The sequence below is a fragment of the Schistosoma mansoni genome, chromosome 5 (genome assembly GCF_000237925.1).
Source record: "Schistosoma mansoni strain Puerto Rico chromosome 5, complete genome".
NCBI classification, from domain to species: Eukaryota; Metazoa; Platyhelminthes; class Trematoda; order Strigeidida; family Schistosomatidae; genus Schistosoma; species Schistosoma mansoni.
The window spans coordinates 7154855-7170013 of record NC_031499.1 but is presented as its reverse complement, the minus strand read 5'-3'; the positions used below and the strand labels follow the sequence as shown (position 1 = coordinate 7170013).

Sequence of the window (15159 nt, the reverse complement as noted above, 5' to 3'; positions counted from 1 at the left end):
TACTTGAATGGTTAGTGTTCATTGATCAACCTATGTATATATAATCTTCTGCTCAGGTAGTCAGATATTTCCACAAGCAGTCACATTGCTTGACGTTACACACATCGTAAAATCTGCAAAAAGTAACGCTTGTAAAAGTGAATTTCTTGACAATGAGTATAATGGTTCAATAAATCTCATGCATTTTATCATTCACATGATTACTGTCTTTTAAAATGATTCACTAGAATTTGTAAATAAGGATTCAAAAGTCGTGATTCAAATAAGACATGATCTTACTGTAGATGTGTGTCCCATGGAAGTAGGATCTACAGATAACCCTCTTGTTTGTTTTTAGGTGTGGACAGTTAGGAACCATGGTTCGACTAGTGAATTCGAAGGAAAAATTTTCACTTCTCCAAGCAGAAGCTCATGGATGTCTTGAGATGTTACGTCTCATCATAATATACTAGTCAACCATACAACAATGACACTAGGGTCATTGATATAACACTGAAAAAGTGATTCATCCATGTGATAGTCCTCAACTAAGGAGTGTATGTTAGATGAATAATAGGTAGTCAACCCTCAATTGATAATAACAGCATGGCTTTGGTAAAGCGAGAGTGGTATAAGTTTATCCTTGTCGCAACTATACCGCTTTACCAGTCAGATTGAGTTTCACATGGGTAGTTTAAACGCGTTGCGGCAGTCCAAAACGAGTAAGTGTCAGTGATGTTGCTCAGGCGTACAATTACGTAATTTAGACAGTTAACTTTAGTAAATTAGAATTACTAGCCGAAGAACACGAAGAGGATCGACATTAGGTATTGTAGTGCAATGCTTCGCCAACCCTTCACCTCGATAACCGTTATAACACAAATCCCAGCAGTGCATGAAATCAGAAGTCAAAAAAAACTGCAACTACAGTTTATTATCAAATGACTCAGGCCACAAAGCTATGAGCACATGAGCGAGCGCAAATTTATAGTCAGGTTGTTTAAGGGCGCAGCGAAACAAAAGCTAATAGTGGGATTTAAGTGCATACATATATAGGAAGTGAGGTTGAGTCATCGAATGATACTTAAACCATCGACGTTTTGGCTAAAGTCTGTCATGTGCTCTAGTGATCATAACAGTACAAAGAAATATGCAAATTGTTGCTATCCATTTGACAATGTCTGTTAAGTAAGTTAATAAAAGGGGTTAACCATAATCGAAATTGATTGTAGGGTAGTAGCTATAGTATCATGGTCATAAGTTCAATGATGTGGCGGACTGTATTGACGCCTTTATTTTTACATTCTAAACACCTGTGCAGCCCAAAACAATAACTGGAATTCGAAAGATGACTTGTATTCATGTGGATGTTCTGTCAAATATTAAATCTTTGGGACCGACTACTAAAAGAATCCATTATTCTTGTTTGGTTTATCCAAGGTAAACATAGGTTGGTAAATGAGTTTCCAGAACAGTTTACAAAAACAGAGTTACAGGAGCGAGGTTCGATAGTTTTGCAACGGCTAAATGGTGTCAATTTTTATCAAGGTAGACTACATAGTACATTTACTGGAGTGCCAGTTGTGTTCTTTCTGGTGAAGGCTGGAAAAGTGCAGTATTGTCAACTTCATATTTCCCATGCAACCTCAGAAAACAGGTAAATAGAAAATCTGGGGACATTCATATGTAGAACTTAAACACAGGAGAGTGATTTGACATCTATTTGTATGGATATATTATCCTCTTCAGTGAAGGAAAAATACTCTAAGGTCTAGTGGCAAGTATTCAACTCTGATCTTGTCTTCATTTATTTGGGACAACTTCTTATGGCTCGCGAAACGCATAGTACTCAGAAGTGAAGTGTGCTAATTAAGGTAATATTCGCGGCAGTATTACTATGCGATCGAATTTCCGGATAGTATTCCAAGAAATTGATATGCTCAACTGGAGATGTGGGGATTACTGGTTTTAAAAGTAGTTGGACCGAGAAACCACATGTTCTGTTTGACGAAGTTATCGACGTTCCGTAACAGTTCATGGGAATCTAGGGCAGAAAACGGCCCATCAGTGAAGCTACATATACCAGCTGCTTAGTACAACGAATATGTGTCAACGGTTTTAGAAGATTCCCCAGGTTTGTTATCTTTACACTAAATCCTCATACAACGTTATTCGTGGTAATACTAAGTATAACAGCTAAGTGATTATAGACTTCATAATTAGGATATGATAACTTAAACCCTATGTGTGTTTGAATGTGATTAAGTGAGTGAATATATAAAATACAAGATCAGACTTGTTATCCTGAACAGCTCATTAATTTGGCGTTACTGAATTATCATGGACACTATTTCGAATGTATCTAAAAGCAATCTCAACAGGTTACCTTTTCATTTTAGCAATACCTCCAAGCCCTCTCAAATAATGGGTGGTTAGTGGAGGAATGGATCGCCAAGATCTGAATGCAACTGTCAAGTGATCCTTGGTATATGCTTTTCTCATACACTTGTTCGTATGAGTTTGTAGCAGGCTCCAAGTCGCGGTTGACTATGATCACCATTACAGGAAAACTATTTGCCAGTTGCTAGGTTAGACCCTTCCAAAGGCCAAACATCAGAAGGCAGTTGAAGGTTGTAGTAAAATTTATTTGTTGACGATCCCATGGCATCAAAATAATACCGAGACTAGTGAGCGTGAGCCAGTTCTCTTATTATTATTATTATTATTAATGGCTTTATTCAATATTATAATCTGGTACAATATAGAATTCTCAGCACGAGTTATTTCAACAAGTTTTTTTTTACCAAAAAAAAGGTTTAGGAAAATCTGAGTTTATACAAATTATCGAATTTGAGACATGCTTAAGAAGACAGGTTATTTATTAGGTCAACTCTCACAGCCTGTTCGTCACAAAGTAAATTTGCTAAGTAAGGTATTACAGAACTTTTATAGATTTGCTTGCGTGCATGGATTTTAGTGTATTTACGTCTCGTTCTACCAGAAGATATACAAGTAGAAAGATATGAATGAAGCGGATGGTTAGTATCTGATAAGATAACACCTGCCAAGAGTTTGCAAGACTTAAGATGTCTATCCACAAGCATATTAACAATGACTTCAAAAGATTCACCACATACCTTGCAAACTGCCTTCAGCACTCTACGCAAAATAGCAAAGTCTTTTCTCAAAAGCCCGGGAAAGAATAATGGAGAACAGTATAAAATAATAGGTAATATGCAGGAATTTACAAATTGTAAGAGTAAATGGCGAGTAATCCCAAAAGCATGCAGCCTCTTTATGTAGTATGTCAAACGGTAAACTTTTTTCGATAACAGTAAAACATGAGAAGACCAAGAAAGATCAGAGGAAAAAGTAACACCAAGATATTTGACCTTCGACACTGTGTTTATTAAGGAGTCTCCAATGGCACAAGCATTATGGGATCCCAATATAGAGTATAGGTTCTGTCCATGTCTGAAGCTAAAATTAACAGCTTGACATTTAGATGGATTGAGTAAGAGACCATTACCAACAGACCACCTTTCTATACGAGATAAAAACTCATTCATTTCTATAGGATGTAAGGAGGTAGAAATTGGCATACATACAGTGAGGTCGTCCGCATATTTTACCAAAGTGTTTTCTGTGGAAGATGGCAGATCATGCAAAAAGAAAGAGAAGAGCAGAGGTGAAAGAACAGCTCCTTGTGGCACACCTACAGTAGACAGTAGAGATGTTAAACACTTTCCTTCAAATACAGTGTACTGTTCTCTTCCAGAAAGGTAGGAACGTAGCCAATTGGTTATCCAGCTGTCAGTGTCGATGCTAATCAGCTTGTTAAGTAAGAGGTGTCTTGAAATAGAATCAAAAGCAGAAGTAAAGTCCAGGAAAGCGCATCTAACATACTTCTTACCCTTTTCCAACACGAACACTATATTGTGATGCAGAACAGCAACGGCATCTAATGTGCTTCTTTTGCATTTGTAAGCAAATTGAAATGGATCACAGTGCTCTTTTATTGCAGGTTGAAGTGGTTGTATCAGTAATTTTTCCATTATTTTGAGGAAAGGTGAGGTTATTGCTATGGGTCTAAGTTTCGCCTTTTTATCACCAGAAGATTTCTTAGGTATAGGGATTACCTTTATCTTTCTCCACATTTTCGGTAAGACATTAGTTGAGAAGGATCTGTTAAAGATATTCGTTAATGGATAACATAAAACGTCAGCACATTTTTTGAAAAGGAGGTTTGGGATACCATCAGGTCCTAAACATTGGGATGAATTCAGAGACTGGAGACATTTCCGGACATCATTTTCAGTGAAACTGGGGACACAATTATTCTTCAAACCCTTGGATATAGGGAGCATGATGTCAGATGACTGACGAATAAAGGACTTATTTAAGTCACAAACATTTAGCTGGTTATCGCTTCTAGTCTTCCTGTTCCCTGTAATTTCTTTAAAGAGTTTCCACATACTTGAAGAGCTTTTACAAGATAGGAGTTTTTGAGTAAACACAGAGTTGAGACGTCTAATCTCTTGGTTTATTTGACCATTTAACTTACGAACTTCAGTAGTATTTTTCTCCTTGTACATCCTTTCTTTTATCCTCCGTAGTCGTTTTAGTTGTGGAGATGTAAGTCGATCAAAACTTAAAAAGGTTTCGGTAGAACAGCAAATATCAAAATAGAATTTAAGATAACAGGTGATAACATCAGTTGTGTTTTCTATTGAGTCATCTGTAAATAATTCCCAGTTGGTTGTACGAAACATGTTGTTTAGATTTTGTAAATTTTCTGCTGAGTAATTCCTGTATATTACTTTTTTGGTATGGTGTATGTATGTACTCTTTCCATGTTTACCATATACTTTAGGTAGAACACGAATTATACAGTGATCCGAGCTAGACAATGGAGCACGTTTGCGAGTCACATAGGTACCCACATCATTAATGAAAACCAAGTCTAGATGAGCATTCAAACGAGTAGGAAAATCGGTAGGATTAAACTATACTGCCGACCTTTGAACGAATTTTAAATGACCTTGAGAAATATTAGCCAATCAGAAGACAGTTAGTATACAGTAAAAATTTATTATACAAAACCAAAGAATTGAAGTGGAAACACTTCTTTTACATGAGTCAAAAACTTCTGAAGGTCAGATATAGGTTTAGAAGTTCTAAAATCATGGTGCATACGGTACAGGAGCACATCCATATGGCCTCATAGTAGTCGACCTCTGAAACCATGATAAAGTCTCAAAAATTCTTTTAGCCTCGACCACATAGCTTCAATAATGTTAGTATATTGGTATGGTTTACGATTTAGGGTTAGAGTTAAGGTTTCGGGTTAAGGGTGAGACTATAATTTATGAATGACCTTTGAGCGACGCTAGAGTGACTCTGAGAGTGTCAAATAATAACTAAGACCAAATGAGGGTTATAAACCTGTAAGAAGAATTCAAATTATGATTTACAGTTCATGGTTAAGGCTAGGAATTATACTTAGGGTTTTCATCACGAACTGACACCAGCTATAATGCCAAAACTCTATTTATCCAAATGGATAATTGAATTTCGCGCCAAAATCTTATGATCACTTCTCTTGTAGACGCTGAATTATCACGTCTTCCCTAAAATCCGCTGTAAACCGATCGTACGTGAGCATCAGGTACCGAACTTAGCGCCGTGACCTTAAAAACCCGCGAAAGCTTTTGATTGGTTCGGCAGTATAGTTTAATCCTACCGGAAAATCTACTACATTTAGGTGACCTAGTGATGTAAGGAAGCTACAGTCACATGAATTGAAATCACCACATACAATCGAAAGTGAATCACTGAAGGCAGTAACGGCGAATTCAGTAAATTTATCAGTGAAGACAGATAGCGCAGATGATGTGCAGTCTGGAGTCATGTAGATATTGGTAACATAAATATATTTGTATTTATTCAGGTGTTTTGGACGGCACCTTAAAGTTAGACAGTCAATAAAGTCGTTTGAAAACTTGAAACAGGCAAAAGTAGATTGACACCAGTTAACGTTTACAAAAGTAGCTACTCCGCCACCACAAGTCTTTTTATTGTTTGATCGATCCTGACGATAGATATTAAAATCACGTAATGACACTAAGCAATCATCCTGTAAGTCCGTTAACCAAGATTCTTGAATTGTGATGACACCACAATTACGATACATGTTTTGACTTAGCAGAAATTGGAGATAGTCCACCTTGTTAGTTAGTGATCGACAGTTAGAGTTAAGTAGCTCGGGAATCGACATTTGATTGATGTTTATTCTCTTTAAAGCATATTGCCAACCACCACGATGTCTCTTATTGTGCTTGTTTGTAATTTTTGCAGCGAAAGGACGTAAGGTTTTTGTAAACGCGCCTATGTAGATTATGCGATTAATAGACATGATGATTGGTTAAAACAAATTTAAAAAAAACCAGATAACTTGTTGAAATATTTAGATGTCAGAAACAGGTAGCCCAGGTATTCAAGCAGGCCGCTTGGCTTTAAGTATTGATATCATATTTTATAGTAATGTCATGTGACAAGGACAATGATGATGTCATAACACTTCAACCAGCAGAACCTTCTATAATTGAATCGCGCCCAAACAGTGAAATCAACAGTCAGAAGCGAGGAGGTTCGAGGATCTATTTGATTAGTTAACAATATATAGAGAAGTGACTGATTTAAACCGGCTAGCGATCTCAGGAGAAGTTGAGAACGGCGTTCCCACTCGTGATCTGATGCGGATGAATGACCAAGCTACTTTAGCTGGGTGAGTCCATTAAAACTTGTGTGGTCAGCATTCAATATCAAACACTTACAGAGCTACTGATTTTGGGGATTTATCTACCTCTACAAGCCCCAATTTTAATATCTAACTTGTTTTACGCATCGGTTCTAGAAAAATTTGGCAGTGGCCTTACTTTTCCTCTGAAAAAAACTTCAACTATAATCCAGGTCCCAAAAGACTTATAGTTTAATAATTCCGGATGACGAAGTCTAAACTTTGAGAAGCATTGTACCGCTAATCATTCACGAAAAACCAAAATACACAATAAACCACTTGTGTTTGCAGAATAGTAGCTTAAGTTGATACGCAAAGCCTTGGAAAAATACGCTGTTCATTCAGTTCGATCGTAATATCATTTCACTTATTCAAACTGTTTGTTTTAATGTTTCGAATTCCTAGTTGTCAGTTTACATATTTTCAGCACTGTTTTAAATAGATTTTTGAAATAACCGATGGATGAACCAGTTAAAAATAACCAGGTAAATGTTGAAATTTTCGTATACTTATCAGCAAGCATACTTCTCATTCCGATCCCGAAGAAGTGAGAATACTTGAGTCAAGCCTTCAAACAAAACATAAGCATAAGTCTCGTCAGGTATGTATTGAAGACGTTTGTTTATTTTATGCAATTTTTTCAGTTTCCTGATTTCATAGACAGTGAAAAGACAAAATTAGACGTAACCCAATCAAATAATGATGATTCAACTGTTTCGAAGCCTCCTGTTGCGAAAAAAAGAAAGAAGATTTCCAAGAAACCTGTAACTATTCGTTCTAGCGATATGGCTACTGAGAGTATTAAGAGTGGTCAGTTAATTTCTCAAGTTCACGTTAAGTGTGTATTATGATTTTTGACTTTCCTAATTTTACGGGAGCCAGTGAGTTATTCCTTATCGTATCTGCGGATCTACTGTATATTTAGGATATATCTGTACTGTCAGTTGCTATGTTAAGCCCATACAGCCTATTCCAGGTTTTGAGTAGACTGATTTATTCCTTCTTCACAGGTTTCCTCATATTAAACTAAACATTGCCCTTCAAAAGCTGATGTATGTCATCTTTACCTTAGTTTTTTCTTCTTGATGTAGTTGAATGAATAACTTATGGTTTTTCTATGACATAAAATACACTTGTAAGCTCACATCTAGATCCAGTTGTCAAGGTTCACTGTTTAGTAATGTTTTTGTTCATTTAACTTAACTGTAAAAGCAGTTTTTGCTAGAATTGAGTGTTATGCACCAGGGATGTAATAGTAGCATTTTTTCAGGATCTATAAGCTTGTTTTTCTAAACCACTATATCTCTTAATCACTACTAGTTTTACAAATTGTATATTAGGCTTTTTACCTCCCATTCAACTGGAAATGAGTGAGGTTTTATGTATGAGCAGATCGTTCAGATTATTATGTTTTTGAATGAAAGACAAACAAACTGAACATATGAAAACATGTTATATAACTTCGTATGCAAATAGTATTTAACGCAAATTAATGTGATTTTTGTGATTAAAAGATAAAGTGATCGTTGCTTAATAAGAAATGGGTATCTACAAAACAATTTCACTAAGACCAACAAATCTCTTACGTATATTGCTTCAAAGGTTAGTAAACATTTCAGATAAATGTCAATCAAAGAAAGTTATATTTCTGTTGAACCTTGATATTATTAACCCGTTGTTATGCCATAGTAAAATAACTAATCTGGTTGATATGATGTCTATCGAAGACTGATGTGAAAAATTCATGAACGTCATAGCTATTCAAAAAGAAGTGTTTATTAACTTAGTTTTAACACATATTAGGCAGACATATCTAAATTCAAATGAAAAAATAATCTTTTGTCAAAGATTTAAGCAAATATCACTCGGTGCTATAGTGATAAACAACAAATTCGAAGCGTTTTAAATAATTGCTTGTGATGATTTTCCGTGGTCTTTGGTCCGACTCCAATCAGATGGCATGAATGATTGCTGTCGAAATATATATGTCACCAATCCTTGTATATAAATCACGTTAGTAAATAACGGAATTAAATAAGTCAAATACGATAGTGTATTTTTGAATACGTATATTTCGTACAGTCGTTGGTCGGAAAGCGAAGCAAAACAAAATTACGTGCAATGGAGAAGGAGGATGAGCCAATTCAATTTAGCCAAGTGTGGATTGATATTATGGTCGAAGAAAAATAAGTTGCAGATATGTGATGGGTAAGATAAGAAGTGCACACACATACACTCATATAAAAACAGTCAAGGTTGATAAGCGAATAATTACCAAGATCAAAGTGTGACTCAGGAAGAAGGATGAATAAACTAATCTATCCGAAAGCTAGAGTAAGCTGTGTGGGCTTAACATAACAACCAACTCTATAGATTCAAGTGATAATTATATCGCCTATTGGATTGCCCAGTAACAAAAACGGGAACTAAAGATCTGTCAGTTCTTAGTTACCATTTATTTGTCTTTGAGCATCTTGGGGTTTTATTTTATAAGTAGCCATCCATTACGAAATATATCTTAACAGTATTCCCTACAGTTTTCATCACTCAGTGAGATATTATTAAAGACCCGAATCATTTATTTTTTGTTTGATCCATGTAAAACAGTTCCTCCAGTTGAAATAAAACAACGTTCCATTGATAAACGAAGGAGTATAGTTGAAGAGACTGTAAGTTGATCTTATTCGAATTTGTATATAGTCTATTTTAATGATTGGTACTTTAGCAGTTCCAAAACTCACCACACTGTTGTGTTATATGTTAGACAACTTTTGACTTAACAAACACTTTTTAACCTTACACATACATGACAATTCGATTGAACTTTTCACTAGTATAAACACTCTATTGTTATCTATAGATTCACACATTCTGAGACTGAGAGCTATTCAAAATTGAAACTTCTAGTTCTTATCCTTTCTTATCCTTTTCCAGAAATTCACTTAAGTAAAGTTTCTATCACGAACTAACGTATGTTGGAAAAGGATTGGTCACCAAAGTGTGCTGGATAGTCTTTTAGGTGAGACGTCAGTTTATGGACGAGCCAAGCACGAGTAAGTGAGCGATTTCAAAGTCACGACGCCTACTCTATACCCATTGCTTACGCACGTTATAGTTGAGCGGCTACAGCAGATGAGATTACTGAGTTCTTCTTTTGTGATTGCGGTGTTCAAATGACTGCTGTACATTGTGCAGATCATCGTGACGATATTGTATTTCGGTGTAATTTATGATGGAGGGGGCTTTTTTGCTCGATCTTAATTGACACTAAGACAGATTATGATTGTTGCAAACTGAACAATAAAAGCACCAGTAACACTGGCTGCAACGTTTGCAGATGTTAATGAAGCCTCGGAATTTCAATCATGTGAGTACTGTCGAGACATACCTACAGTAAAAATGATAAGCTTGCATCAGTCTTTTGTAGGAATCGGGGGACTTAGAAATCGACAAAATAGTCGTTAGATTATGCAAATTCAATAGAGTGAGAAGTTTTAAAGAAGACTGGGTAGGTAGCACTTCTTTAAATATACTTAGCAGGTTGTTGGTATATATGATAGATCATCTCAAAAGGAACACTATAATACCAATTATAGGAGAGTATGTGCATCTGGGTACCACGACATACACGGATAACTGGAGAGCATATCGTTGCCTATCTAGACTTGGTTACGTGCATTGTATCGTCGTCCTTACCCTATGCTGACTATTTTGTGACTGGCTGAAATTTTTTAGGGTCAATTAAGATTCTTTCAAAGGTCGTTCATGAATTAGAGTCTTGCTGTCTTTTATCTAGATTAGAAATTAATTCATTTCGGGGTCCGCGTGACTATCGTAACCAATGGTTGGAGACTCTAGGTGACATGGCTCAGAATCGATCACATTGGCGCAGGTGTATACACTCTTTATCTAACAATGTATGGCAACTTGGAACGATGCATATATGTGCGTAGTCCTACATTGTAGCTGATAGTTTATCAATAATTATTGTGCTTGGTACGAGCAATGAAGACTCTTGCTTTATTTTCACATATGCCTTTGTATAAACTGTTGAGAAGTTCATACCATTTTAGCTCCTATAAGACTAAAATTAGAAACAATCATTCTTCAAACTAAACTAAACTCTTCAAGATTTATACAACTCATGTTATATACTTTGAATTTAGAAAGATAAAGTTGTTCAAAGGGAGAATCAACCAATTTCAACATCGCCATCAATGAAATATGAGCAGTCAAAACAGCTTGTTAAATCCAAATCATCTTATCCATTACCTGAGAGAATGCAACGGTTGCGTAGAAGTACAGGATTAGGTGAATTATCAACAAGTCCTGATGTAGGTAAATTTCTATTAAATTGTTTTTTTTGAAGTTGATAGATTCTAAATTTGATGAAGTAATTAAGATCAATTTGATGTAATAATAAGAATATCATAGGGGTAAACTGTCTATGTGGTTTTTTGTGGGTTCCACATTAATGTAGTAGGCTTTCGAATTTTATGTTTTGAGGTTTTAGGTGTATGACAGAATAATATGTAAAGATGTACAGTGGCTAGCAGTGGAATTCAGTTTGACCCGTGTTTCGTCCTATTTGGGACTCGTCCGCTGGATGCACATACATCTCAAAGTTGATGTTCACTCTGGAACTCGAACCGAGTACCTTTCGCTTCAAACATCATCGCGTTATCCACTTATGCGTTGTAAATTTATGCCCGACTTACTATAACGTGATTTATTCACCAATCAAAATACGACTTATCCAATTTTAGCACTGTGCTAAATCAATGACGTTAGACCGGTATGAGCAGCCCAGTGTCCTGATTGGTCCTTTATCCGCCTAGCTCTTCCAATCGAGTCCGGAATACCAATAACAGCTTCCACTATGCGAATCCTTTATGTTAAGCATACTCGGTTTATATACAAGACAGACAGACGACATCACACCATAAAATAGGAAATAATATTTGTACAATATCAAGCCAAATGTGGCTATGATCATGGGAGACAACAATCAATAAACTGGGTGTAATTTAGGGACAGTATATCGTATGATAATCATCCATAGGTCAAAATGAAGCTTGTAGTAAGATGAATATAGATATACACAATTTAATTACCCAATAGTTAGACAATAAGAATATATATAGAATATTAGCCCATTAATAGGTCCCGGAAGTTAACCTTAATTTATTATTATTTTATTTTATTTAAACACATAAATATTGGTACAAGGAAGCACCAAATACATATGCGCCTCACAAATCTCATTTGATTTGTGTGAGGGCTGTGATACTGCCCAGGTGCCCAGACTGAAGCAGGTGGTTTTCTTAGGGGGCCACAACCCGAGCCTTTGACCTGAAGGTCTAGTCCACAAGGCAGTGGAGCATCGTGAGGAGATGCATTCCCATGGTAGCCGGTGACCAACAACAGGTTCATACGCCATTCGTTCCATCAGGATACTGGAGCCCATGTGCACCAACGGTTTGGAATCAGTGTTTTCCAACTCCCCTAGGTGGACCCTCCGTGTCCACCAACCCGGTTAAAGAGCCGGACATTCGCTCTTCGTCCTCTCACTGTGGTAAGCAACACCGGTGCCACGAGAAGGCAGTGAGTAGGACTTCCCTGGCAGAGGCTATATATTCGCGTGGCCATGTGAGAGCATTTGGAGAGGGAGAGCGGACTCTCCCCACTCTCGGCCGTACCAAGGCATTTGGGGGCTAACCTTAATTTAATATTCACTAGGACATAACACTATATGCTGATCATTAATGTCAGTCAAATAACTCTTAATTTGTTAACCTTATTCATCAGAAAAGGTTTTACGGAGATTTTAGTAATTTTATATAGTTCAATTCATAAGTCAATTGAAGCTAGATCACCATGGAAAACCTGGAAGCACTGCTTGACGGCCGTTTCATCCTATTGTTGGACTCCTCCTCATCAGTGCTTATCCTGCCTCACGAGATCATAATTTCAACTATATTAAATTACTAAATTCTCCACAAAATCCCCCATTCGGATAATGATTATATGCTCACTAGTGATTGGCTCCATGAAGTATTTCCTGGATTCCACTACTAGCCACTATCTATCTTTATCCAATAACATTAATTTGTTAAAATTCATTTAGTATTGCTTGTTTGAATCTTCCCATCGGAATGTGGTAGGACTGCAACTGGTCAGTTTCTAATTGGCATATGTGCATACTGTGCGTATCCTCATATATTGCCTTAATTCACAAGCATGTTAAGCAAAGACGGTTAGTGGCTAGCAGTGGAATCCAGTTTGATGTGCGTTTCGTCCTATTTGGGACTCGTCAGCTTGATATACCTGCATCTCAGACCCGTTGATGTTCACTCTGGGACTTTTGTTGTTTGTTTATTTGATTATTGGTTTCTTTGTTTGTTTGTTTGTTTTTCTTCTATACATAGTTAAGTTTAAGTGATTTAAAAGGAAATGAAAATTTCAATCAAATAAATAATGATGAATTTTTCACCAAAGAATGGTATGATAATTCAAAACAAAATGATACTACTTATAATATGGATTCAATATCAAAATCCAAACATTTAACAATGAATGAACCACAATCGAAGTTGTTAAAAGGTAAACGTTTTAAAACTTATTCATCAAAGAGAATAGAATCAAATATGGAAGATAATTCAATGGAGGTAATTATTAGATTATTGGTATTAATAAATTATTATTTGTTCTGTTTTGTACTGTACTGTACGTAGAGGAATATGGACTAACTGCGAGTTGGTGTGTGTCGACTGATCGGAGCCTTCGCTTCTATTCCATGGATCAGACAGAAGTAATCAGTGGTCCGTCTGACGATTGATACTGACGTGCAGTGGATGTGGAGTGGTTCGGTGTGATTCCGAATTTCGTATGTCCACAAAATCCACACCCACGGCGGGACTCGAACCCGATGCTCACATACACGTCGACCCACACAACAACCAACTACCACAAACATAAACACCTACACATAACACACAATCCTCACCTACTCTACTATGTCACAAACATATACCACAGTAACACAACTATTACACATCACATACAATTATACATCAACTCTGATGATCAGCGAACTGACACTTCCAACACCGAACTCGAATCACTGGCTGATCACAACGATGATAACGGGAAACCGGAACATTCAGCTTCCAACCACTGCAACTTACTCGAACAATCCACCTATGGCACAACAACACACATTCGTCGTGACCCATTCATCCCACTCACGCACTCGCGCACGAATACGCATATACACACACATACGTACACGAAGACACTCTCACACAACGACAAGTCAACCACACTCTAGTGTACATGGGCTCCAGGATCCTGAAAGAACGAATGGTATGTGAACCTGTTTTTGGTCACTGGCTACCATGGGACTGCATCTCCTAACGTTGCTCCACTACCTTATGGATCATACCTTTAGGTCTAAGGGTCTCCGTGTGGCTCTCTAAGAAAACCACCTGTTTCGGTTTAGATGCCCTAGCAGTATGATTAAAGTCCTGAATATTCAATCTCACGCATAAGAGATTAACTTCTAGACGACTGAGCTATCAATCAAGATATCTTCAATTGTACATTTTTTGTAATTTATACTGAGAACAGTTGTAAACTTTTCACAAACTCATCTAAATAATATTTTCACAGTTGAAATCATGAGTCAATTGAAGCTAGGCCACCATAGAAAACCTGGAAGCACTGGACGGCCATTTCGTCCTACTATGGGACTCCTCAGCAGTGCGCATCCACGATCCCGCACTCGCGAGATTCGAACCCAGGACCTACCAGTCTCGAGCTGGAGCCCTTAACCGATAGACAACTGAGCCAGCCATCATCCAACGGTGTTAATGTCTAACTTCAACCAATCCACGATTTTGAGCGACCGTTCACCAATTGTCTTCAGTGAGCTGATATCTCTACAACAGACTTGGTAGAACTCCACTGGCCACTGCTTCCCATTAGAATTCAAGGAAATATCTCTTGAAGTCAGTCACTAGTGAGCATATGATTCTAGATCAGAGGGGGTTTCTAGCTTCAATTGACTCATGATTTCAACTATGTAAATACTGAAATCTATATTTAAATAAGTTATACAAATATTGTACATATATAGTGATCTATTATAACGAACAAGGGAATAGATAACTTATTGAAATATCTAAATAGTAGGAACAGGTAGCTCAGATATTCAAGCAGGCCATTTTCAACTTTATTTTCCTTTTTACTACTTACCAATTCCATACTTATTTTATTATTATTTACTTACTTACTTATGCCTGTTACTCCCAATGGAGCATAGGCCGCCAAACAGCATTCTCCAACTCACTCTCCTCTGAGCCTCCCTTTCTAGTTCTATA

General features: G+C 36.9%; 1 protein-coding gene across 1 annotated transcript in view; it reads left to right on the top strand.

The window, feature by feature from the left end:
• Window positions 1-1340: 1340 nt before the first annotated feature.
• The window catches only part of Smp_143910 (hypothetical protein), a gene marked incomplete at both ends in the record, with an annotated part of 96332 nt that continues 82513 nt past the window's right edge, over window positions 1341-15159 (top strand). Inside the window, 6 exons of the mRNA XM_018797763.1 lie at window positions 1341-1636; window positions 7295-7379; window positions 7423-7588; window positions 9386-9447; window positions 10945-11112; window positions 13207-13446. Coding sequence (XP_018652773.1) covers window positions 1341-1636; window positions 7295-7379; window positions 7423-7588; window positions 9386-9447; window positions 10945-11112; window positions 13207-13446 — 1017 coding nt within the window. The remainder of the gene's footprint in view (window positions 1637-7294; window positions 7380-7422; window positions 7589-9385; window positions 9448-10944; window positions 11113-13206; window positions 13447-15159) is intronic.